Below are 27,190 nucleotides of genomic sequence, written 5' to 3'. Positions count from 1 at the left end.
CCCCTCGCCGCCGGCGGGCAGACTAGGAGGTCCCAGCCGGCTGTCGGGGGGCCCGAGGCTGGGGAAGGGGAAGCCGGAGATGCGCCTTCGATTCTTTCTGTTCGATGCTTCCCATGCACCGGGACGCAAGCGCCCGGCTCGGGAGTCGGGATGCGGAGCCCAGAGTCCGGGGCCGGCCCGGTGCGGGGTGCCGGAGTCTCCGGCCGAGGGCAGCCGGAGTCCCCGCTCCTGCCCCGCCCAGCCCCGCGTCCTGGGGGCGCCCGGAGAGCCCAAGCCTAGGTTTCCCGGCAAACTGGACCTTCTATCTGGATCCGGGTTGGAGTTCGGCCGCAATCGATTTGGATCTGTCCGGCAGGACAAGGGAATCTCCGCTATCGATCTCAGGGGTAGGGGGCGGTGGGCGGCCGGATCTGCTGGCCACCTACGGAGGTCTGCGAAGGGAAGCGGCCGCGGGGAGATGGTCAGGCGCAGGGCTCCGAGACCCAGGTGTCCGAGGTGGCGCTTTCCAGGAGCTGGGCGGCGACTGGAGGTGGGGAGGGTGAGGGGGGTTCGGGTAGGACGGGGAGCAGGGGTTCCGCCGCTGATTGTCCAAACGCAATTCTTGTGCGAGTCTGCAGCCAACCGAGAATTGTGGCTGGACATCTGTGGCTGAGCTCCCGGCGCGACCGGGGAGATCGAGAGGTTGGTGGGGACCGAGCATCCAGCAGCGAGTGGGGGGATGAGGACGGGACGAGCCCCCTCCGTGCGCAGAGTCCCTGCCCCGGGTTCCCGGCGCTCCCTCGCTAGGGCTCGAGAGTGAAATGCGCCAGACGGATCCCTCATCCCTCGAGGAGGGGGAAATCGCTGGAATTCCCCGCTCCGATGGGGCGCGCGAAAGACAATTATCCCCCCCCCATCCGCACCCTCATCTTCGCCACCACCCACGCTCTCACGGTCCCAGCCGCCGTGATCTCGGTCGCGATCGTTACGGTTGCTTTTGTTATGCTCTCCCACCCTCAAATCCCGGGTCCGGAGAGGAAGGCAGGTCTGGCGGGAGCGGGGTCTGGATGCCGAGGATAGGTCCGGGAACTAGTCTGAGGCCGGGGGGAGGGAGAAGATCGGGGACGACGGAAGCAGGGAAGGCGGCTCGCAAACTCGTTTAGAATTTGGTGCGCATTAGAAAGCGAACATATAATCCAAACGAAATCCGAGTCCTCCCTGATTCCTTCCGAAACAGACAGATTCGAAAAGCTTCGGCTGCCGCTCCCGGGGCTGGGAGCCCAGCCCGAGCCGGAGCCGCAGCCCGAGGAGCGAGAGTATTAGATCGCCTGCACTTTCGAAGCAAATCTTGGAAAAGAAATTTTATCAATTAAAAAACAAACAAACAAGCTGGAGAGATTGACATTCATTTTTCGTATATTTAAAAAATAATAATAAGAAGAAGCGCGTTCGCCCCCTCCCCCTCCTCCCCGGAGTCTCGGTTTTCACCTTTGGGGGCCGAGCTTGGGAATCCTCGTAGGCAGGGAGCCAGCTCGAATGGGCCTGTACTTGGCCGGGGCGCCCGGGATGACACTCAGCAGGACTGTCTTCAGCCCCGGGAGTTTTGGCGGGGGTGGTCGGAGGCGCCGGGAAACTCGTTTTTCTGAGCGCTTGCCTCTCGCCTAGACTCGTGGGTGTTTGTTTGGAGCCGGGCAAGGGTTCTTTCGCTAGGAGGGACCGGGGGACCCAGGTGCCTCCCGCGTCCGCTGCCAAGTCTACTCCGAGAGAGATGAGAAACACCAGGTCCTTCCTTCCCTGGGAACAGACAGGCGGCAGGGGCGGGGGAATCCCGCGTGGGGCGACTGGCCAAGGGGAGCTCCCTGCCGCAGCCGCGTGGGCGGCCGCGGGAGGCGGAGGGAGTCGGGATGCCCAGCTAGGGTAAGGTGACTGCAGGTCTCATTACTTAGAAGGGGGTGGGTTGCCCAAAGTGAGACTAAATTGAGAGGGAATTTAATTCATAACACGCAGTTCCATCTAGATAGGCTGAAGCATAGTTGCGACTGTACCCAAAAAGAGAGAAATACAACCCAATAGCTTCCCGTAGACACTTTCCCATACAGACCGAGAAGGGCACTTGCTTTCAGAAATATAAGCTCCCCCCCCCCCCAGTAGATCCCTGGATTTTGCATGAACCACTCGGAGGCCCAAACCACATACTACATAAGCAGAAACCAATAGATACATCCAAACACACGAGCAGTTTTGACTGAACCTAAAGTAAAGTGAGCACTATTTAGCCCAGGGATGTTTTACAAAGAAAACCCAATCTTACCGCTGTTGGCACCCCAAGGCCAAAAAGACAAGTCTTTTGAGAGGGACAGTGAGGGGAGATGGCATGGGTGAAAGATATTGTTATCCCCTTTTCAAGTTTTCTGGAAAAACTCTTTGAGAATTTTTTCTGGGTCCACCGCATCCTTTCCTCCATCTTCCCATCTCTAGATTTGAGACTGAGATCATATTCTCTTTATCCTTGGGTCCTAGCTATGGCCCTTATTCTACACTATCAGTTTGAGGAATGAACGAACAAAACACAATCCTACCTCTTCCTACATTTATGAAGATAAAAAGGTAAACACCCAAGACTGGGAACAGAACATGTATTGACAATTCTCAATTTCTTCTGATGGATAGGGGGCTTCTCTGGTGATAAGGATAGAAACTAGGGATAGAGAGCTAGTGAGATGGGGAGGTATCCCAGGGAGAAAGGGAATGAGCAGAGATTCAATTCTCAGCTTTCCTGCAAATTTGACTAGGTTGAGAGGACCAAATCAAGCTGAATTCAACCTTTCCTGGCCCCCCAAAACTTCCCTAGCATTATCCTACTCCCAGATCTTGTCAGGCACTTTTGGTTGGGCCCTTAAGCCTGCTTCAGAGAGGGAAGAGGATGATTCTCAGAATCCCTGGGACATTTGCATCAAGCCAGGAGCTATGCCATGAGGTCACTGGGATAACAACAACTGACCCAGCCCAGCTGTATCTAGGATGAGGCTCCAAGCAATAAAGAAAAAAACGACAGGCATGAAAGCCTTTATTTGCCCAATGCCGGCTGTTACAAGCACCGCCATGTTGGCTTCCAGATGGGTCTGCATGCTGTGGGGAGAGAAGCTGGAGGTCCCAAACATGTCACAAAGCAGTTTCTTGTGCCCTGGTTTTCTGGCAACCCCTCAGCTCACAATGGTAAAATCCTAGGCACTGGAAAGGAAACTGAGGCACGGGGAAGAGACCCAAAGCCCTCCCCAGTGAGGCACAGAGCCCAGGTGTCTTCAAGCAGTTTTTTATCTCTGGGGGAGGGGACCTGGAAGTCCATCTGGTGGCCTGTATACTGTGGGGCAGGCCTAGGTCAAAGGCTAGGGGAGTTAGAGGAGCAAGGTTGGAGCAGCTGGGGGCATCCAGGCAGAAGGAGGAGGAAGAGGCAGCACTGAATAGGGGCCCCCAGCTGAGGTTCAGTGATGACAATGGAAGAAGCAGGTGGAGCCCTTTGGTTCTGAGAGAGGAAACTGAGGCAAGGAATCTCAGTCAGAATTCTAGAGCTTGAAAGGGTCCTTAGAAATTGCCAAAAGGCAATTTCACAGACCGGGATACTGAAACCCAGGGTGATGAATGACTTGCCCAAGATGACACAGTTTGGAATACTGGCACAGTGCCATATGAGGGGGGAACATAGAGGTTCAGAGCTCACAAACTTGCCTTCAGTGTAGTGGGGGCAGCAGGGCTACTACTTCCCTTGGGGACACAGATTACAGAGAGGAGCAATCTGGGGCAGGTCTCTTGTACCCCCCTCCCATTTGGGGGAAGGAGGTGGTAGTAGCTTCTTCCACTAGTACAGGAGCTGTAAGCAGCACATTTTTAGTACCTGGCCTCATTTCCCTTCCCGGAGGGAAAGCTGCTAAGGCTAGAGAGGGAGTGGGGAGGATGCAGCAAGGGGAAGAGGCGGGAGAGCAGGACTGCCTGGGTCTCTTTTGCTGCTGGTCCTTCTTCATGAAGACAAAGTCATGGCAGGCTTGTTGTCCCACATGCTCTGGCTGTGGGGGAAGGGGGAGGAGGGGGGATTTCTGTCTCTATTGTTCCCCCATTTTGGATGTTTTCTGCCCTGAAGGTCCCTGGGAGCTGAAGGAACTTAAGGATGAAGGAGAATAGATGCTCTAACCACCATGTAGTGTGGAGATGAAGAGGATGCTGTCTTGGTCCTGTAATTGGTAGTCCAATTCACCCTGAAAGAGAGAAAAAAGGAAAGAGAGAAAGGGAGACAAAGGGAGGGGAAAGAAAGAGAGAGAAGGAGGAGAAAAAGGGAAGAGAGAAAATTAATATTGTCATGTTTTGACACTCAGTCTGGGCATGCAGAACTATGAACTCTGAGAGATAATACAGGACAGGGAAAGATGTGATAGCTTTCAAGAGAGATGAAATGGGTTTTCTCAGCTGGCTTGAACACTAGCTCTCTCAGTTCAGTTTAAGCTTTGTGTAGCTTTCTCCTATCTTAGCCTGGGTTTTTCTACTGCCTCCTTCCACCCAACAGCAAATAAAAAGAAAGGGAAAGGGAAAAAAAAAGGAAAGGGAAAGTTCCCCAAAGGAAATTGGGGTAAGACCTACTGAGGGAAAAGTTACCCACTCCTACCTGCAACTCCCAGTCAGCATCATTGATTAGTACCAGAATCCCTGGCCGCCTGTGGGAAAGATAATTATAGAATTTGGAAGCTAGAAGAGGACTTTAAAGATAACCAAATACAATTCTTTCATTTTATACAGAAGGAAACAGAAACCTAAAAAAGTATACAGTGTATTAAATGAGCTATTATTTATAAAGCACTTAGCACAGTGCCTGGCAGATTAGAACGTGCTTGTCATTCCTTCCCCCCACTCCAACCCCCATCCCAACCCCTTTCCTTGCTCAAGGTCATGCAAACTTGGGTTTAGAACAGAGCTCCTCTGATGCTCACTCCACCAGGCCATAATGGTTGATGAGAATAAGGACATGAAGAACTTCTCATGGGCATGAGAAGCTTTTGGAGAGGAGAGAAAATGTGAAAATCCTAGAAGCCTTACTGAGGCACTGGCTGGAAGAAGTATTTTCAGGGGCCTCTCTAACATCAGCCTTTTTTTTTTTTTAAAGGCATCCCAGGAAGAAAAGTATAATCTTCTAGGGCATCAATCTGAATCTAACAGGAAATTCTTTGTGACATGTCTACTGACTAAACTTGGTTCATCTTGCTATCTCCTGGTAGGAAGAGATGAGAGCCCCTAGTCCTGTCCTTCCTTGCAATCATGCAGTAGAGAGGTGAAGATATCAATGGCCAAATCTCTAGAAGTTTGAGTAAAACAGGATTTCAATGGCTTGAAATAGGACTGGAAGGAGTCTGGAAGGTATAAATCAGCTTTCAGGGAAACCCAGTGGAGATCACTCTCACTTGGATAATGACCGGAATCCATAGTCCTTGAGGCCCTCAATCTCTACAATTCCGTTAATAGGTGAAATCAGAATGTAAATGCCCCTGAAGCATCCCATTTCTTTGGCCAAGTTAGCTTAGTGAAACTCTTGCCAGTTGAGATTTCTATCTCAATCTGCATCTTGACAGCAGAGCACGTAAGAGACAAACTCTTATCTGTTAGGAATCAAGGATGGCTTTGGAACTGACAGGCTCAATCTCTGGGGTCACCTATGCCACAGGGAGGCTGTAGACAGGCCCATCCCACCCTTCGCCATGACCTCAGGCAGAATGCAATAACTGTCCCTTTTTCCACCAGGTTGGCCTCATTTTAAAAATAAAGTGATTTCCCAGTGGATTGATTTTGACTGTTTCTCAGAAAAGATGGACCCAGCCCTGTGATGGGTGCAGAGAAGGCAGATGCTAAGGCAATGGGCAAAGGTGGTATGGATCTGACTGCTTCAATCTCACTTCCCATTGATAGGACTGGAGGTCATAACCACAGAGCAGAGCCTGATGGCTTAGGGGGAAAACCTGGTTTATAACATGAGAGGAGCATGAACTCTGCTGATCCCCAGTTCAGCAGAGGGGAAGTTGTGTTCACACCCAGGTCTGGCAATGTACTCATACACACTGGAAAATAAATCACTGAAATCGTGCAATATCAGAACTGGAACCCTGATCCTTTCCTTTTATAAAGAAACCAGAGGCCAAAAGAGTCAGGCAGCCTGTCAAGGTCATACAGAACTGAACTCATCACCTAACCTATACCCACTATATCCTATTCTATCTGAGAATAAAAATTTAAGATCTCAAATTCAGTTCACAGTAGAGACCCTTTGGGGTAACAAAGAGACACACAGCAGGTGTAGGTTTCTCTTGGGCAGACTACTGTTGGAGCCCTGGCTAGGTTCTATGACCCAAGATGTCTATTCTTCCCTTTAGTCTCATTTACTTCCTTTGTCTATGTGGAGAAACAACCTCCTTAAGAAAAGGGTGAAGATTAGAACCCTGGCTTATCCTCAACTAGAGAAAGTTGGCAGCACTGAAGCTCATATGCTCACTGGTCCCTAAATCATTGAGGCATCAATCAATTAACCAATAGATCAACAAGCATTTCTTAACTACCTACAATGTAGCAAACACTGTGTGAGGTGCTGGGGGCACAAGTACAGAGAACAGAACCATTTTCTTCCACCCTTTGTAGGGCATCCCTCCCTCAACCTTACACTGGGAGGAGGGAGGGATAGGAGACAAGAAGGGGGTGGTCAGAAGGAATGAGGACCTTACACGCTATCTCCCTGGATGAATAACTCTGGCCGCTCCTTTAATAGGTTCTTCCTTATCCAGATGAGAAGGTTTCGGATATCCCCTAAAAAAAAAAAAAGTGGTGAGACCTATCAGTTATGTTCCTAGGGAGTCCAGCTTAGCTGCTCAGAAAAATAACCAGGAGCTCTTTGATCTGAAGGCCAGTACCAATAAAGTTTCTGAAGAGATCTCAACTCATAGAGCCATGGAAACCGATTGATAGCTATTCTAAAATAGGGAGGAAAAGAATACACATTCATTAAATACCTACATATGCCAGGCACTTGGCCTAAGCTTGATGAGTTTTTTGAGCTTGATCTCATCTGATCTTCACAACAACCCAGTGAGGTGCTGCTATTATAATCCCCATTTTGCAGAGAAGGAAACGGAAGCAGATTGAGTTAGGATGCCTAGAAAGAGCCAATTAATTATGAAAAAGGGACTTAAAGATGAATAAGAGAATAAATTTAACCTAAAGCTAAAATAAAAGAGAAGAAAATGTCTTGACTGAAAGAGTGGGTAGACTCCAGAATGGGTCACCAAAATAAGATCTGGAAAGGACTTGCTATGGCTTATCTTGGCTGGAGAGCAAGTCTCAGTCAATCCCTGGTATAACCAGGCTTTAAGTGGCCCTGTCTGTGTGGGTAATCCCTTATTCTCAATACCTTTCCCACCCAGAATATCTCTCTTCCACCTTTATCTCTCCTTCTCAGCCCTAGACTGGGAGGATCCATCTTTGCTCCTGGCTGGCATACATTTCTCTTTGTGAGGGAAGAAAAACAATTGTAGGAGAGATAGAATCAGTTAATTTCCTCTGGAGGAGGGAGGCTGAGGGGAGAGAAGAATCCATCAGGAGGCTGGGAGACACTGACAAATAGCTCTCTGGTTCCCTCCCTCTGGCCTTGCACACCTCAAACTGCCATGCCCCAGATGGGTCACTCTCGTTGTGCTGAGAGGAAAAAGCTTGGTGAGAAAGCTGGGGGGAGGGGAATAGCACCAAGCAGAAATAAGTCTCTGTGACTAAAGGATCTCAGTCTCTATGTTCTTTCTTTGCCATGGGCTCTGAAACATGGAGTAATGGAAAGAACTTCGGGCTTGAAAGTGAGAGGGGCTAGGCTGCCATTTCAGCTCCACATTTATTAAGTTGATGATATTGGGCAAATTCATTTCTTCATCTGTAAAATGAAGATAATAATACCAGTATTACTTATAGACATATTGGGAGAAAAATGCTACATAAGCCATAAACAACTAGAACCGTGAGTGTCTTCATTCTCCTTCCCTCTTTTGACAAGCCATGCTAATTAGGTATGCAGTAAAACATCCCCAGCTTGCTGCAACTCTGCATCTTCAAGTCTAGTTTGGGTTACCTGAGAGGGGACTAGGTCACTTAGTGGGAGTGTAACTGAAGATGTGCTGCCAGTGACATGGACCTAAAGAAACTCATCACTTTGTCCTTTAAATGCAGTATGGTTTTGTCGGCTAAGCTGTCTCCTGTGGCTCCTCCTCTTAGCCTGGAGCTAGGTTTCCCTACCTATGATCACATGCTCTGAAGCCAGGGAGTAAAAGTAATGCTTAGAAGAGATTAAAAAGGTAAACAATATTTAGACAGTATGGCTGGACACCCAACCGGAACATGTCTTTCATAGTAGTTTCTCTGAATGGCTAAAAGAGAAATTGGGATTTTTCCATCCAAATACTCAGTTCTGAACTAATCAACCCATTCCTCTGTGTGCAGACTGTGATGTGCCCTCTGAGCACCAAATCACTGGCAGGGCATTCATAGCATGAGGTTGCTGCTTTAAAAACAAAAACTCTTACCAAGTTTGTATTAAAGCAATAGAGAAGAAAGAGAGAGAAAGATGGAAGAGGAGGGGGAGAGATAGAGGAGAGAGATGGAAGCGCAGGCGCATTGTGCCTAATGATCTGTGATGATTTTTGTCGCCTACTGGGGCTCCTCCCTAGGGCCTTTCTGAGCTGGGAAGGGATGAGCTTGGGTTTCCCCTTGGCTCCGACTCCCCTTGGCCTCCATCTTGGCACTGTCTGGTGTGCAGTCGGCCCATAGATCTTCCCACTGCTCGATAAAACTGCCCAGGCCTGACAGATCCATCAGAGAGGCCTTGGTGAAGACAGAGGATGTGCGTCTGTGTACAGAGAGGAATTACCACTACAGGGCAAGTGCCTGGAATGAGAAATGTGGAGACTAAGCTAGTCTATGTAAACCTCTGCATCCTGGTGAAATGCAAAATCTTTTGGGAATTCATACTTCCCTTCCCCTAAACTCCCACCCCATATCCCTTCTGGCACCCAGAGAGATGAGATTCAGCCATTTTCTGGCTTTCTATGTTCCCCACTTCCTCTAGAGACTGTTTTTTCTTTGGATCTGAATTGTGTCCTCTCAACAGAGAAAGGGACATAATCATTTTTCTAGGCTAGGACCATGGATAACGACTTGGGGCTCTGTGGTCACTATGGGGTCATCCAAATGACAGCCCCATTGGCTGCCCTGCCTACAAAGTCTGGGAAATGTGGGGGATGGGAGCTATTCCTTTGACCCAGTCCAGGCTCGTTCATCATGGTGCCCAAAGCCTAGCTCTCATTTGCTGAGGTCACTAACTTCGGCCTGGCCCACCCCTAACCCCGCCCACATTCTTGCCAGTCTGTTACCATGGTTTGGGCTCTGCCTCACCATGCTTATTGTTTGGGGGTGGGCTTGATGGCGATGGTTCCCCTCTCAAAACTACCAACAAGAAACATTTAAACCTTCCATTTTTGGATGGAATCTTCTCCTTTTCTTACCTTTCCTCCCCGTCCTCCCCTTATCTCCAATGGTAAGAAAAGCCCAGGGTATCCAGAAAAGGAATACAATGGCTCATATCTCAACTCAGCCTAGCTGTGGGACAGGCAATATGCAAACAGACTTCCAAGCCAGATGGTGGGTTTCCAAAGGCAGCCAGGGAAGCAGAAGGGTTAAGTAGTCAGGTGCTAGTAAATAAAGGGCAGACTAAGAAATGAATGTCTGAGAGGTGATAACCTTACCCTCACTTACCCAGTTTGCTATCCTCCTCCATATATTTTCTCACAGTCGGTTGTACCACCTGAATTCCAGTTCTAAAAATGACCTCTCACTGACTGTAACCTTTACTGGGGTCTTGACACGTTCACCTCATATTCCAGTCATCTGTATCCATATCTTAGTTCTTCTATTAGACTGTGAGCCAGGGTGACCAGGATGAGGTCCTATTCATCTCTGTATCCCCCAAAGAACCTAGCACAGTGCTTTTCTTGCAAAGAGAAAACAGTAATGTTTCATGAATGAGTAAATGAATGACTTGCTGACTGAGATCTGAGAATGGGGGTAACTCACACAGGATAATAGAGCATGTGGTGGTGGTCTAGAAGATAACAGGCCCATTTGCATTTTTTTAGAGGTTCAATCAATCCTTGAGCATTTATTAAACACCTAATCAGACACTGCACTAAGTTCTGAGGATATAAAGATAAAACAAACCTAGTCCCTGCCTTCAAGGAGTGGTTGGGCATCCACACAAGTGGTCAGATTACTCTTAGAAAATAACACTTGATCTTGTCTTTCATGATCTTCATAATCAAATGAGTTAAGTGCTCAGGCCAACAAGACACCTTCCTTTTTTGGCATGTTCCATATGATCTACTCCCCTTAGATCAGTTCAAGAACTAGAATCTCTCTCTCTCTCTCTGAAATATATGGTTTACTTTACACACACACACACACACACACACACACACACACACACACACACACACACACACACATACACACTGTAAGAGAGACAAACAGAGAGAGAGAGACAGACAGAGACAAAGACAGAGACAGAAAGTGTTAGAGTTTTCCAGTAAGCCATGGCTAGCCAGGTAAAGGTAGCTAGTTCATGAGAATTAGCAGTTGCCTCCTCTGTTAGTCCAGGGAATTGTCAAATACTTTCAATGGAAGGAACTTAAGTCATGGAAGTAAGACAGTCACTGAAACCAAGAACATCTTCAAGCTTCCAAATTCTTAGTAATGACCTAACCCTAAAATAAAAATTTCTGGATCTCTATTTCAATCTCTTATACAAGAGATTCCAATCCCTTATGCAGTCTCATTCAGATTAAGCTATGAAACCCAGGATCTTAGATAGTGTGTGAAAAGTTCTTGGCTGACTTTACAATACAACATGAATATTGGTGGTTATTATTATTAGAATCCTCTTGGCCTTTTCACAAGAAGCAACTGTGGGAGAGTCAAGTGCCCATTTGCTCACCATCACCAAATAGGTGACATACTTTAGGGGCACCATAAACTCTCCTAGGAAACTTCAGGGACATTACTACTACTCTGAAGTAGATGTGGCTTCCTTTGTACTTCTAATGGGTAGGCCTGCTTCTACCTTTCCTTGGTTTAGACTCCAAGACAGTATGCCTTGCCATGGACCAACCTAGAAAGCCATGGAGTCTGCTGGCATGGGCCCCTTCCATTGCCCCAAGTACACCAGCTATCAAGGAAAGGCTCTTCTCTCCAGCAGGCCCAGAGCCTTACTTGAAAGGGGAGAAGAAAGGCCCAAAGGGTGGGAGTGGATAAGAGAAATGGGGTGAGGGGAGGGGGAGCTGGGTGTAGGGCCCATTTACAAATGAATGGGGGTAAGAATGGAGCAGTTTGTGGGATAAAGGGCCTGCAGAAGGAGGTTTACAGATGTGCAGAGAGGACCGCTCCTCATTGTTTAATTAAGCAGAAAGTGGCTCTTTTCAAAAGCAATTTTGCACAGGAGCTGGGGGGGCTCAGCAAACAGGCCCCAAGAGCGAGGGTGAGCAGGAGAAAGGAACAGCTGGTGCTGGGAGCCACTGCGAAGCGCATGCTAAGCAGTTTAAAGAGCTGGGGAGCTCCCTCCCTCCTGCTCTGACCACCCTTTAAACTGCGGAGTCATGACAGGCACAAAGGGAAAAGAGAGGGAGAGGAGGAAATGGGATGGGGTGAGGGGGAGAGTTTGGGACGGGAGGGAAGATTATCTTACTCCATGTCTGTGTAGGAATGTGTGGATGGCTGGGAAGAAATAGAAATTCTGAGCTTTGTCCTCAAGATTGAAAAAGCTAAGCTGCAAGGTGAAGGGACCGGTTTCTGCCCACTTCCTCCAAAGGGGTGTTCTGTGCCAGGCCTGTCTTTTCACTCAGAAACCCCCCTAGACCACTTGCACACAAGCAGAGTGCCCATTGTCTTCTCTAGAACAGCCTCACATTTTTGGTTGCTATCCTTTCTTCAGGTCTCTCCTTCATGGGGAACATCTCCATACTGACATGAAAACAGTACCACCAACCTCCATCCCCCAGAGGAAAGAACCTTCTTTTCTTCAGCAGAAAAAACCGCTTAATTCATAGTTAGGATGTGGGGACTGGCAGGAATCTAGAAATGATCTCTTGGAGAAGTGGTGGAAAGGCAACTGCCTATCACCCGCCCTGTCAGAAGCTGGTTGCCACAGTCTATCAGGAGTCCTAAGTAAGGCTCTAGCCTCCCCTGGAGCTCTGGGCTCTTTCTTCATCTGTAACCCAAGGCCATTAGACTAAACAGTTTCTAAGATTTTGCCTTGACCCTGGATCATTACAGATGAACTACTACTCATTTTGAGTGCTTTCCCCTACAGTGTTCAAGTTATCATGAGACTGTGTGACCCTCTACTTCTCTAACCTGAATTATAGTCTATTAGAGCTATAAGAGACCTTAAAGATTTCTAGTCTAGTCCCTTTCATTTTACAACTGAAGAAAATGAGAGCCACAGAAGTGACTGGCCCAAGATCATACAGCTGGTTGGGGAGGAGGAAAGTATGGCAGAAAGTTGACCTTGGAGCCAGAAAGAACTGGTCAAGACTTGCCTCCAACAAATACTGGTTGTGGGACTTCAGTGTTCCAGGGCAGGGCCATAACACTCTGAGTTCGGCCCAAATTCCTTCAGAATCCAATACTTAATGTGCAACAAGAAAATTGGATTTACACACATATATTATATCTAGGTTATACTGTAACACATGTAAAATGTATGAGATTGCCTGTCATCTAGGGGAGAGAGTAGAGGGAGGGAGGGGAAAATCTGGAAAAATGAATACAAGGGATAATGTTATAAAAAATTACTCATGCATATATACTGTCAAAATGTATAATTATAAAATTAATATAAAAATAACTGCAAAATCTTTTAACAAAATAAATAAAAATATACTAAAACATGGGATAGAGGAAGTTTCTGATAACAGTGAAATCACGCATCCAAGTCCTATCCCTATTTATACAGTTAGTCTCAGAAAAAGGATCAGAATCTTGATTCCCAAATTCAATGCTCAATCTAATCCTGTGGCTGCTGTTTTCTCTGCTGGGATCTGCTGAGCCAAGCAGCAATAGCTGGGTCAGGCTGTCTGCCAGGGAACAGATCTGGATACTAGCTCAGTGGCACTGTGATGCTATCCCAGTGGTACAAGCCTCTTGCCTACTCCTCTAGGGACAATAGTGTCAGGTCAATGCCTGGCAATTGCTGCCTAGTGTTAGAGCCAGAATGCCACTTTTAAACTATATTGGGTCCCATGACTTTCTTCCACGACAAATTAATGCTACTTAGGCTATATATCCTATCCAAATTTAAAACATGCTGGGCAGCAGAAGGTATACCCTGGGCACAGCCTGAAAACCATATATTGTTTCCAAGCTAGTCTTCTTCCCACCTCTGTCCCCACCCCTCCACCCCCTCACTAGGAAGACTCTAACAGAATATTAGAAGATTAGAATATAGTGGTAGGGAAGAGGAGTGATTATGAGGAGAAACATCTGGGGTCTAAAGCCAGCTCTACCTTTGATTCTTTATATCATTTAAAACAAGTCATTAGCCCTCTTTTTGCCAAGCTCAGGAATCAGGTTTCCAGGGAATTCTGTGGCACTGAAACTATGACATTTTTTGAATTTTTCAGAAAGGAAGTTAAATGCAGGGTGTTCTAGATCACAGCAAGTACTGTTAAAAGTCTCCTGATGAGACTTCAGAGATGTTTACTTTAAGCCTTATCATTCAGAAGACTACAGGATTGTTTGGATGGTAATCAAACCCTGATCTAGTAACTTACGATATCACTATCCTACAATAGCATCATAATACATAATAATGGCAGTTTATCCAACCTCATAAGTGACATTTTAGCTTCCCCCATAGACATCTTTTTCCCAGTTCAGTGGGGGTAGAATTTTGCTCCTTTGAGAATTTCAGAGCCTCTCGTTGAGGCAGACAGAACCATTTCTGTCCTAGCCCCCCAGTGGGAGCCAACAGATCTGGACAATGATCCATTTGATTGCAAATGGGTCTCAGCACAGCATCCTTCCCACAGTGCCAGAAGGAAGCTGCCAAATCAGTTGTCCTAAGAATCCAGGAATTCAAGTCTCCACCCTACAGTATGTACCTTTTCCCCCTTGGACAGATCATAGTTGTGGATAGAAAATGAAGCATTACTTAGAAGGGAACTGTCATTTAATGAATAGTATGATCACAAATCTGGGTTTAATCTGCCTTTAATCTACAAGTCCGGACCACTGGCTATTTACCTGACTTTCTATCATGGTCCTCAATCACCCCATTCAATCTTTAAAACTCTGTTAGTATATTACTTCCCCCTGGTCTAACTCATAATTTCAGGCCAATAATCTTTGACTATCAGGTCAACTATGGTGACTATCAGGACAACTAGATAGAAACACAGAAACATCTTAATTTATCTAATGCCAGCCTTTTCTTTTTCAGACCAAATCATCCCAATTCTTTTGCCTTTTGTTTCCTATCTTTTTAATTATTCAAGATACCTTTGCCTGGATCCTCTTCAGTTTTCTACCTTCCTCTTAAAAGGTAGCAATCCTAGACTAGATTTAGTTCATGGAAATATGCCCACCTAAGGAACAAGAAGATGGAAAGAAATAAAAGTATGACTTGATAGTTCAAGCAAACTTTTGTCATTATTAGGGAAGATTGTAATTAAGGGCTCACAACCCCTGTTAGATAATTATTGTCAGATGATTCTCAGTTTTTTAGGAGGCTGTTCAAGTTTCTTCTCAGTATTCCTCGGCTTCTCTGGTATGCAGAAGAAAACTTGGATGAGATCCTTGATAATGGTCTGTGGTTGGGTCTATACAGATGTAAGACACTGAAGACATATGTAAAGAAAAGACTGAAGAATGCACGGTAGAAATTTGATCAGAGGCCCAAACAGAATCTTTGTGGTCAATGGGAACTATTGTACACACTTAGGATATGTAACCAATGATAGCAGAACTGGTGAGAGGAGAGGATAGGATAGGGAGAGGTGGAGAGGAGGAGCCTTCAATTAATTATATGTGATGAGCCTTTTTTTTCTTCAGCTTCATCTGGGAGGAGAGCCGGGAACTCTCTGTCACCTCTTCTAATGGCTGCTCAACAATTCCTAGACAACCCACTTCTCCCAAACACACCTGTGTCCCTGGTATAAAAGAGGGATGAGAAGAAAAGGCCAATACTCACAGGGCTCCTCTTGACTAGGTAAGGTCACCTGGTGCTTCTTTACACCGTCAAATAAGAGCTCTGCCCCACCTCTGCAAAGGAGATGATAAAGAGGAAACCGTGTAAATTATAGGGAGCAAGAAGGGGCTGTCTCCTGAAACAACAATCAACAAATAGACATAAAAATGGCTTGATGTACAAGAATTCGGCTAAAGCAGTAAAGGATCCAGCCAAACTATATCTGGTATATGAATGTTTCTTTACAAACTAAAATGCTGTTTTAAAAGTATTCTCTTTTCCAACTTGATCCTTTACTTCTCCATCTTAAATGATCCTCAACTGTCTATATTAGGCATGTTGTCGTCATCCAATATTTTAATCACAATACATTCTATGTAGATACTAAATTTGAGGAAGAAAAGGACAGTGCTTTACTTCAAACCTGTTTCCCCTTTGCATGATATAGTACTTTAAGAAAAAATTTATTATAGCTTTTTATATGCAAAACATATGCATGGATAATATTTTAACATTGCCCCTTGCAAAAACTTGTCTCAACTTTTCCCCCCCTTCCCTCCACTCCCTCCCCTAGATGGCAGGTAGTTCCATACATGTTAAATATGTTAAAGTATATGTTAAATACAATATATGTATACATATTAATACAGTTATCTTGCTGCACAAGAAAGATTGGATTTAGAAAGAAGGTAAAAATAACCTGAGAAGAAAAAACAAAAACACAAGCAAACAATAACAGAAAGATTGTAAATGCTACGTTGTGGTCCACACTCATTTCTCAGTGTTCTTTCGCTGGTATAGCTGGTTCTATTCATTACTGATCAATTGGAATTGATTTGGATCCTCTCATTGTTGAAGAGAGCCACGTCCATCAGAGTTGATCATCATATAGTATTTTTGTTGAAGTGTATAATGATCTCCTGGTTCTGCTCATTTCACTCAGCATCAGTTCATATAAGCCTTTTCAGGCCTTTCTGAAATCATTCTGCTGGTCATTTCTTACAGAACAATAATATTCCATAACATTCATACGCCACAATTTATTCAGCCATTCTCTAATTGATGAGCATCTCTTCAATTTACAGTTTCTGGCCACTACAAAAAGGACTGTCACAAACATTTTTGCATATATGGGTCCCTTTCTCTTCTTTAATATCTCTTTGGGATATAAGCCCAGCAGAAACACTGCTGGATCAAAGGGTATATACACAGTTTGATAACTTTTTGAACATAGCTCCAAATTGCTCTCCAGAATGGTTGGATTCATTCACAACTCCACCAACAATGTATCAGTGCATGACATAGTACTTTGCACACAGTAGGCTTCAATAAATGTTTGTTGAATTGAATTGATACAAATGGTAAAAATGAAACATCAGCCTTCAACCAAGAGCACAAGGAAAAGAATAGACACAGCTCCCAGTCCAATGTTCCCATCTATGATAACTGTTAGCGTAAGCCAGAATTATGGCCGTCCTCAAATTTTATATTATCTCCCTTGCTCCTGACTCTGTAAATTGGGAAGAAAGGAATGTTTTCCAACATTTACCTTCCAAACCATAGTACAGTAATTGGACTGGAAATCTAGGCCCCATTCTGGTGTTACCCAACTGCATCACCTTGGGCAAATCACACCAACTTGTCTCAAATATAAAAATAGAGGGCTAATTTAAATAACATGTAAGATCCTTTCCAAGTCCAACATTTTGTGAATCTAACTAATCTATACTCTAGGTGGTATCATGGGATCTCTTCTTGATTATCCAAAATCAAAAAATTCAAGACTTTAAGCATGAAAGCCTAGATTAATGAAAACATACTATTCTTCACATACTCCCTTCTCTACCATTCACCCAGAATTTTCCTCCATTTCAGTCAACCCTACATTTTGGGAAAACAGATTCCAAGGGTTTAGAGGAAAGATAGATAGGATCTCACAGACTAAAATTCTATAAGGAGAGTAAAATTTGGAAGACACAAAAGAAAACAATTTTTTTTCAAAGAATGTTTTTATTTTCTTCTCAATTGCATGTAAAAACAATTTTTAACATTTGTTTTTCATAATTCTGAGTTCCAAATTCCCTCCCTTCTCTATTCCCTCTTCGAGAAGGCAAACATTTTGATACAGATTATATATGTGCAGTCATACAAAACATTTTCACGTTGGGAATAATTTCAATGAAGAGTAAAAGAGGTGAATCTGAAGATAATGATATCTCAGGGTATCCCATCAACCAACTTAAGTTTTATAAAGGTATATATAAAAGACACCTGCAAAAGTAGGCAATAATGACAGAACATAAGAGCATGGAAAGGTCATGTAAATATAGTGCAAAGCTACGGACAATAAAAAACATGCATTTCTTTTAGCTATATGAGGAAGGAGAAAAGGGATTTAAAAAAAAAAAAAGGATAGAACTCCTTAGAGTAGACAAGTCTATGATATTTGGAAAAACAAATAAGACAATACTTTTATACTTGTACACTATATAGCTTGTTTTTTCTATTCCTTTGCCATAGAACTGATAGAACAAAAATGACTAACAGACCCTGATACCCAAAATAAGAGGAAATAATAGATAGTCACCCTTGAGAAATTTATGTCACCTGGCCCAAAAGGGCTACAGTCTCAAGTCTCTTGAAAAAAACTGATTGCATGATGGACAGAAACAACTACACCCAGAGAAGGAACACTGGGAAGTGAATGTAAATTGTTAGCACTACTGTCTATCTACCCAGGTTACTTATACCTTCAGAATCCAATACTTAACATGCAACAAGAAAATGGTATTTACACACATATATTGTATCTAGGTTATACTGTAATACATGTAAAATGTATGGGATTGCCTGTCATCTAGGGGAGGGAGTAGAGGGAGGGAGGGGATAATTTGGAAAAATGATTACATGGGATAATGTTATTAAAAAAAATTACTCATGCACATATACTGTCAAATTTATAATAAAGTGACTATGTTTTCAAAAAAAAAAAAAAAAGGAAAAAAAAAAGAAAAGAAAAAACTGATTGCTAAGCCATCATTAGTAATGGTTGGTAATGGTTGAAAGATAGTGGAGAAAAGGAGAGCTATTGCAAGAGAACAGAAGGGAAAATAATATTTTGCTTTTCAAAAAATGGAAAGTAAAGATGTTTGCAAATCTTGACCTTAATTCTCAGGAAAATTCTAGCAGGAATCATTTAAGAATTGTTTAATCAACACTGAGAAAAAGGAAATAATTATAAAGAGCTAGAACAGTCTCATCAACAACAAGCCAAGCCAGACTAACCATAATTCTCTTGATAGTATTACTGAGTTGTTCCTATATAGCTTACATAAATGTTAGAAAAGTATTTGATAAAGTATCTCATACTATTTTTATGCAAAGATAGAGAGAAGTAGGCTGAGGTATAATTAAAGAGATCCAGAGAAGGCATTAATGAGGTAATTAACTCAGCCAGAGGTCTTCAGGAGAGTGCCCAGGGATCTATGTTTGACTTTGTGTTTGAACATTTTATCAATGATAAAAGCATAGATAGAATGTTCATCAGATTTGCAGATGACACAAAACAAAAAGGGAAAGATAACAAAAAGGGAATCAGGATTCAAAAAATAACTTTATAACATAAAGGAATGGAATCTTATAAAATGGATTTTTTTTATTCAATCATTTTTAGCCATGTCTGACCCTTCATGACCCCATTTGGCATAGATACTGGAGTGGTTTGCCATTTCCTCTCCAGTTCATTTTACAGTGAATAAACTGAGGCAAATGTGGGTAAGTGACTTGTCTAGGGACACAGCTACTAAGTGTCTGAGGTTAGATTTATACTAAGGAAGATGAATCTTCCTGATTTCAGGACCAGTGTTCCATCCACTGTAATATCTAGATGCCTTCAATGGAAATAAAGGTAGTATTGTTGTTAGTTCTCCAGAGGACCAATAACATCATGGGATGATGTGTTGACTGGGCTTGAAATGGATTTAAGTGAGGCAAAGTTATACTTGACATTTACAAGATTAGAATAAAAACAACTTCACAAGTTGGAAAGGCAGGACAACAGTTTATCTAAAAAAGATCTGAGGGCTTTAGCAGATTGAAAGTTCAATATGAACTTACCAGATGTAGAAACCAAAAAAAGGTAAGGCTGCATTAGAAAAAGAATTCAGGACTAGAAAGTAAGTCTCTTTGTACTCTGCCCTGGTCAGAATACATCTCATCATAGTGTTCACTCAGTTTTTGGTACTATAGTTAAAAAAGGATATTGAAAAATTGGAAAATACTGGGAGGAAGGCAATAAAACACTGAAACATCTTGACTCTATCACTTGGTGGAGATGTCCAACAGGGTAAAGAGAACCCTCAGGGGGAGGGGAAGAGAAAGACAGGGACATTGTAGCTCTGTTCAAGTATCTAAGAGCTGTCACATCTAAGAAGGATTAGACTTGCTCTATTTGATTGCAAAAGGCAAAGCCAGGAGCAATGCTCAGAAGGTGCAAACAAGCAAATTGAAACTTGATGTCCTAACAATTGAAGCTATCCAAAAGAAAGTGTAATGGGCTGCTTGGAAAGGACTGGATCCCCTTCACTAGGGGCTCTGCACAAGAGGAACGACTACTTGTCAGGTGTTGTGAGGGTTATAGTGAGACTAGATGACCACTGAAATCTTTCCAACCCTAAAATTCTAATTCTGCAACAACTGACATTGGTAACAAAGCACAAAAACAAATGACTGGAGTTTGATTTCTTCCTTTTTCTGCTAATTCCTCGATGGACTGCGTTGAATATCCAAAAGACTGATAATAAGAGGGAAGGCTTCCAGAGACCAAGGGACTGCATAATTAGACCTTGAAAGCTGAGTTTTAAAAAAAAATTCAAAGCATGAAATGTGCTTCAATTCTCACTGAATCGCTACACTTTAAATTTTCAATTTATTTCTTCACAGACTTTCTTTTAACTTTCCTTCTATCAATGATACTCCCGATTCCCTGCCCTCCACCCCCATAATCCACTAACACAACTTCCCAGATAAAAGGAAAAGAGATATTGAACAAATTATTTTTAGGCTCCGGGCTTAAATTTTCTAAAGCTTTTGATAATTCATGTGAATGCTCTAACAGGGGGTGTCAGGAGATAGCATACTCTGGCTCACCAAGCATACAGTGTAACCAGTTTAAAGATGGTCCCATTAAAAGGACTTATGTATTTCCATAGAAACAGGGCAGAAATTCCCTGTGATAACTTCACCCAACCAGGTCAAGCCCATGAAGCTCCACTTCTTAGCAGCTACCACACTGTAACATTTCCAGATGTCTGGCCATATCTGACTGCAGATAAACATGTCAGTTCTCCATGACTAGATCTTTTGGACTATCTTTGAATTTGAAGCACACATTCACCTGCAAAACGGTAAGAGTGCCAAACCCGGTAAGCTTAGGGAGAAAAGTCAGGCAATTAACCTTGGGCTCTATAACAGTAAAAGTCAATGTAATCCATTATGTTTATGTACATCAGATAATCTTTCATAATTTATAAAGCCCTTTCAAAAACATATGTGCATGTATGTGTTCATATGTATATATGAATGATTTCCTTTCATCCTATTTGTGAAACAGAAGTAGAGCAGGAATTTACACAGGGAATCTGAGTCCAGGAGAGAGAGAACGAGAAGTCCAAGGTCACACAACTAAATCGTTATTAGTGGTCAAGGCTGGAAGGAAGATTTCTTGACTGCTAGTTAAGCGCTCTTCACTATGCTATGCCATTGATACCTCTCAATTAGCCTGCCTTAAACTCTATTTCAAGGGACTTCCAAATGGAAGGAGAAATAGCCTTTTTAAAGCTACCCACACTGCTCTCCCAATTGGTGAGAGGCCTTTTTCAGCACAGACACTGATGAGCTTTAAGCAGGGATGGGGAACTCACGCAGCTGACAAAGTCACACACAACCACCCTCCCCCAACACTACAACTTGAGGGACTGGGATGGACAAAGACCACTGGAAGGCCAAGCCAGGCATTGTGATGGGGGAAACATGGGTGTCTGTAGTCACAACAAGGTCACACTTTGTTGCTGCAGAAGGGTGAAGGAGGAGATAAGGCCCATCTGTGACCCACTTGCTGGGACCATTTCAGCTGCGGGCCATACACAGAGCTTCCATTTATATCCCTCCAAGAGCTCCGCTCTCTTCTCTTCTGGGGTGGGGGTCGGGGCATACAGCAGCTGGGGAAAGTGGGGGTTGGGGGAAACAAGGAGACTTGCAGGGGTTCCATAGTTGGGAGGAGGTCAGGGAGGAAAGGAAAAGAACTGGGCTGATGGGTCCCAAGCAAACAACAGGCAGTGACCAAACCTGGCAGTGCCAGCCACAAGCATTGGGTTTCTGGTGGGGTTTGTTTGCTTTTTTAAATGAGTGGAGAATGGATCTGGATCAATGGGTAACTTGCCTGCAGCTGTGTATACTGGTCCACAAATAAGGGATGGGGGAGCTCTGGCTTCTCCAGTGATAAAACTCTTCAGGTGATGGAAAGCACATTCTCACTTCTACCCCTTGGGCCAACTGGAGAAGGGTAGGGTGAAGGGTTTTTCATGAGTAGAAGAAAGGCAAGAGAAGCCTGAGACTGAACATGTTTTTGGCTTAAATCTCATAGATGGAAGAATTGGTCTATTTAGTAGAATTTCCTCCCAAGTGATCCAATCTTATATTGTCTTGTTTTCCACCCACAATTTCTGGTGACAGATACAAGACTTCAGGAATCAGCTTTCCTTCTCCCAATCAAACTGGGAAGCAGGTTTCTAGATGATCTTCTTTTCCCTTCTTTTACCTCATCTTCCCAATGCTTCTGTTTGGTAAAACTTCCCTGTTTGAAAAAGGAAGAACTACAAAAAGAATAGGGATTGGGGAAGAGAACTGGGGCTGATTCCTGCAGTTCTCATTGCCCTTGAATACAACTTCTTAATCTAAGACAAAAAGGCATGCAAAACGATTTAGTCTACTCTAAAGACTCCCTATCCTGTTACCTGACACATAATAAAATATCTCACATAGTGATGTCAGTGTATCTCAGAAGGTAGAAATAGATCAAAAACTTGTGCAATGCTATATTTATTGTTTATGGAAATATCCAAGTTTGTTCATGCATGTCAAGTAAATAGTAAAAGAAATAATTTTTAAAAGTGTGAAATGGAAAGGTATGGGAAGAAAGCTCTATCTGAGACACACCACAAGAACTGGAATGACTACAGGTGTTCTATTTGCAAAAGTCAGTGGAAAAAAGGCCAGTCCACTTTTTTGGTTTAAACCAGATCTTGAGGAGGTTAGGAAGAATTATTCAAAAATGGAAAGGGAGAGTAAATGGGTGAGTGTAGTGATGCTTATAATAGTACTCAGTACAGAAAGGAGGCATCAGAGCAGAGAGACTTTCTGGAAGGTAACGATCACAGGCACAAAAGACAAAGGAAAAGAACAGAAGTTCAATATAAATCAACAGTAGTGGTTTAGAAATCTAAATGCAACCTCAGACTGCATTAAAAGGGATTTAATGTTCAGACTAGGAGATGACTGCCCTGGTTGGAACACACCTACGGTATTGTATTCACATCTGATACTATATTTTAAGGACATCTATGTGCAGAATAGTGTCCAGAAAGGGGTAACCAGGATAATGAAGGGGCTTGACATATAGGGATTAATGGAAGGAATTGGGCTTCTTTATCAAGCAGAAGGATAAAACCTTAAGGACACGTGCGTGATGCAGTCTTCGAAAAGCTGTCAGATGTAGGAGGCTCAGCTGTGCTCTTCTTGACCCCAGAAGACAGAATCAAGAATAATTATCAGAAGTTGCAAAGATACAAATCTGGGCTTGAGGTAACACAGATCAGTAACTACTTTATAAGTTGGGTCATAAAGAAGATTCTTGCTCAGGTACAATTTGGACCGAATGATCTCCGAGAGATCTCCCAACTTTGAGACTGGATTATGTGAATTCCAGAGGCAAAAATTATCAAGAGAATGAGGGGAAAGATAGTACAGCACACTCATTTTCCTTCTTTTTAAGATGCCCCATTTTCCCATTTCCCTGAGTTAGATAGAAAAACCATAGTTTTCTGAGGTCAGTAATCTCTTTGATAGCATGAGGAAGGGAAGCACAAGTTGAACTGAGAGACCAATTCCCTCGAGTTCACCTAACGGGCCTTATCACACATTCTAAACTGATCCCATGAGAATTTGGGGAATCTGTAGACTTAAAGAGAGCCAATGGTGCAAATGGAATCATGACAAGGCAAATGACTCACAAAAGTAGGGAGACACATATGACTCCGACAGCCAACTAGAGTTCCCTTAACTTTTTAATGGTAATCACAGCGCTAGCCTCCAGAGCCAGGTGGAGGCCTAACAAAGAAAGTCCCAGGTGTACACAACAAGGGGAGGGCCTGCTAGCCAGGGGCCGGTCTTCCCTCGGTCCGTCATCAAGCTTTTCCTTCCGCCCCTTTCAGGTAAAAGCCAGACTTAAGTGGATCCTTGGCTCCAACCTTAGCATGCCGAGCGTCTCGCAGTCCCTCAGTTTCTCCATGTAATAATAGAGAGCTCCATTCCAAATTCCGGGGACCTCGGATAGTAAGAATCAATCAACCAACTTAAGCGATTCCTAGTCGGGTTCCAGGCACGCGCTAAATCTAGGAGAACAGAGCTCAAAACAAAGCGAAGCCCCTGAGAGGCCCCTTTTACACCGAGGGGGAACCAAGCTTGCACCCCTCGGAGAACCCGTCCCCGCAGGACGAAGGCGGATTTCCAGCGGCGCCTGCACGTGCACGCAAAGGTGGGTCTGCGCGCCTGAGTCCGGGGTCCCGGCGGCTCACAGCCCCGCGGAAGGAGGACAGGAGCGGCCGTTACTAAAGAACCCCAAGGCCTAACGCGAGGCTCAGAGAGCAGAGGAGGCGGGCACGTACGCGGCGGCGTACTCGCGGGTCTACTGGGGAAAATACGGTCACGTCGTTCTCCTAGCAACCCGTCCTACCCCGCAGCACATCAGGACAGGTCGGAAGGAGGCAAAGCGAGAAAAGTGCGTTCCGCTGAGACGGAGTCTGAGAGAAGGAGCTGCCAGGCCGACACACTTTCCTTCTGCATGGGGTCACCGGATGCTACCCTCCCCCGGGCTGGGGACCCCCGACTCACCCGAACTCCACCTGAACAGACACGGGGGCCGCCATCTTGCGGAAGACGCGATAGCGGAAGTACACTCCCACTCGAGCCTCCTGCTTCCGCCCTACCCGGACGGGGAATTAGGTGTAGTCTTTCTCATCGATTGGTCCAGGGCCCTCCCAGAGCCAGAAGAGAGAGAGTATCTCGGCATCCTGGGAGATCCGAGCCGGAAGTAACTAAAACTCGTTCAGCCCTTTTACACAGATGGGGAAAACTGAGGCGCAGAAAGGGAGCTAAGCTAACGACGGCAGCAAAACCACCGACTGCGAAGGTCGCAGGCTTTAGAGCCGGAAATTACTTGTAACTTGCAGAAGTCCGGGACTCATCCTGTTATACAGAGCCCATCTTCCGACTGACCCTCGGAAGCCTTTATCGGGTCACGGGAAGTTCCCTCTCCGTTTCCTGGACTTGGGCCCTCCCCGAGCTGCCCCGGGCTCGTTCGATGCAGAACTCCTGGATGATCCCCATGCTAACTCCGTACAGCCTTCGCCCCCTTCCCCCACCCCTTTTCTCTCCAGGACTCTGCTTCCCCCCAGCTCGCGTTCCCAAATACTTGCAGCCAGAATTACCCCTCGTCATTCTCCACCTTTCCAAACCAAATTGTCGCCCCCCAACTCGAGGGGACAAAACAGCTCCCCCGTAGTCCATGTCTAGTGACTCCGCCAGAAAATTCCTTGGGCAGAAGAAGCACGTGGAGAGGAAGAAATCAGAACTTAATCATTCCGGGTCTGAGAACTCGGTACACCATGGCAAAGGTCTCTTGCCACTCAACACTGTGTCTCAAATATTTGTAAAGCCCTCGGCACAGTGTCAGGTGCATAAATGCCGGTTCCCTTATTCCAAAGTACTTTCTGATTCTACCATGTACCTTCATTGTTCTGAGATCTCTTCCAGTTGGGATCCTGTACGATCCCGAGGTCTTATGATCGTTTTCCCCCAATCTTTGTATGCCTCCCTCAGTGTCTAGCAAAGCATCTGTGTTCGTTCACAGGTGTTTTTTAAAAACATCTTACTTGGCTCTCCTCATAGCAGGTCCTATCAAATTTCCCTCTCTCCCCAGCACTACCCTAGTCCTTTTTCTCGTCACCTCTTCCGATATTTTCTTACTGATCTCTGCTTCCTTTACTCCCTTCTCCGGAGTTAAGGTAAATGGTTAAGCCTGGCTTTTATCCCGAGCCTTCCCGGCTCGGAAACCTTCTGCAGCTCTCTAGGGCAAACCAGGAAAAGTCAGAATTCCTGAGTCTGGCATTCAACGCTCTGCCGGAGCTAACTCCTCTACATAATGCTTATTTCAGAACTTTATTTCAGAATTATCATGTCCCCTCCATGGGACCTAGGACATCCTTTTCTCTACAAAGCGCGGGCGGATGAGAGTGCATTCTTGGATCTATGTATGTGTGATTTTAAAGATTACAATTCTTTATGTTTTTGGCAGCTGGGGGGGAGGGGAGGAATGGGGGTGGTGCAGAGGGGGAGGGACCCCTGAGATTCCCGCAGGAACCGCCATCAGTTCTTTCTGAAGCATCGAGGAAGACAATAGGAGGGTCGGGAGGGGGCTAGAGGGCTCTGGTGGGGACCACAGTCCGCTGGCCTTTGTCTGAATCCCCCCGGGCTCAGTCCTGAACCCTCGGTGGCTCAGAGAAAAGGCGATGGGGGTGGGGGAGAGAGGGGCGGTGAGGGTCAGGGGGAGCTGGAGTCTTTTGCAGGCTTCCTATCCCATTCTTGTGCTAATTGGATGTCAAGCTGAGATCAGTGAGAGGGAAATCAGTCCCAGCGCTCGGGTTAAACTGCAGCCAAAGAACGCTCGGATGGAGAGCGGAATATCATTAGTGCCCGGAGGAGCTTGGCTGGGCTGGAGTGGGGAGGTTGGGGGCGGGGAGCTGAGGGGGAGGAACGTGGGGCCCCATTGAAAGCAGCTCCCTCCCCTCCGGCTGCCTTCAATAGACCCCTCCGAGGTATTTAACCTTCCCAAGAGTTGAAAGCGATACAGCAAGCGGTGGCTCTGAAGGCCACTTGCCTGGCAGCCTGGGACATCCCGGGGCAGGACCGCAGAGAGTCACTTTTTTTTTTTAAGAGGAGAAACAGCAGTGGTCTGAGCCCCCGGAAAAATCTGCCTTGAGGGCACTGATCCTACTTGCCTTTTATAGGGATTGAGATGGAGGATCTCGGAACTCCCTAGCTCCTTAGATCATGATTTCTTAAGAAGTTACTAGCGTAGGGGGCAGGAAGACCCGAGTTCAAATCTAGCCTCAGACACTTAAGACTTCCTAGCTGTGTGACCTGGCCAAGTCGCTTAACCCCAATTTCCTCAGAAAAGAAAAGCAAAAAAAAAAAAAAAAAAAAAAGTTACTAGGGTGACTGCGTTTGGTCTGCCCCCTCTATCCCTAAATATATCACTCCTACCCCCAATTCTAAAACCAATCTCTCATCAAGGGCCAAAAGGGTCATGAAATCAAGCAATCTCATAGCCAGAAGCTACCTTAGATTTCATCTAGTCTCAATTTATGGAAGGGAAACTGAGGCTTAAAGAGAAGGGACCTTCCAGAGCTACGGAGCTGGAACAAAGGCCAAGACCTCCTATATCCATATCCTATATCCATTACACTGCACTGTCCTTCATGGGTACCTACTCATCTTTCTGCTTTCTCACCAAGTTTCAACTCTGCTCTCTTCAGAGAGGAACCTTCTCTAGATAGGTGTGTACATGGATTAGTT

General features: G+C 45.0%; 1 protein-coding gene across 2 annotated transcripts; it reads right to left on the bottom strand.

The window, feature by feature from the left end:
- Positions 1–3,029: 3,029 nt before the first annotated feature.
- URM1 (ubiquitin related modifier 1) lies at positions 3,030–24,615 on the bottom strand. 2 transcript variants are annotated; one of them, XM_074293770.1, is made up of 5 exons: positions 24,449–24,596; positions 15,284–15,354; positions 6,732–6,813; positions 4,634–4,682; positions 3,030–4,229 (listed from the first exon to the last, which is right to left on the bottom strand). In XM_074293770.1, exons 1-5 carry the CDS (start codon positions 24,481–24,483, stop codon positions 4,161–4,163), a joined length of 306 nt encoding a protein of 101 aa, XP_074149871.1. In that variant the 5' UTR covers positions 24,484–24,596; the 3' UTR covers positions 3,030–4,160. The 2 variants fall into 2 exon arrangements, 1 of the variants encoding a protein (XP_074149871.1); XR_012486871.1 differs by having other exon boundaries at positions 4,139–4,229; positions 6,727–6,813; positions 24,449–24,615.
- Between the last annotated feature and the right edge of the window lie 2,575 nt (positions 24,616–27,190).

Source organism: Sminthopsis crassicaudata, chromosome 2, assembly GCF_048593235.1.
Source record: "Sminthopsis crassicaudata isolate SCR6 chromosome 2, ASM4859323v1, whole genome shotgun sequence".
NCBI lineage: Eukaryota > Metazoa > Chordata > Mammalia > Dasyuromorphia > Dasyuridae > Sminthopsis > Sminthopsis crassicaudata.
Note: the sequence above shows the minus strand (reverse complement) of the source record. Positions and strands in the feature narration are given on the sequence as shown.

Coding starts and splice junctions, on each gene's coding strand:
- URM1 (XM_074293770.1), bottom strand. CDS start 24,483: ATGGCGGCCCCCGTGTCTGTTCAGGTGGAGTTCGG. Junction 15,355..24,448: donor TCTGTTCAGGTGGAGTTCGG/GTGAGTCGGGGG, acceptor TCTCCTTTGCAG/AGGTGGGGCAGAGCTCTTAT. Junction 4,230..4,633: donor ATGCTGACTGGGAGTTGCAG/GTAGGAGTGGGT, acceptor TCTCTCTTTCAG/GGTGAATTGGACTACCAATT.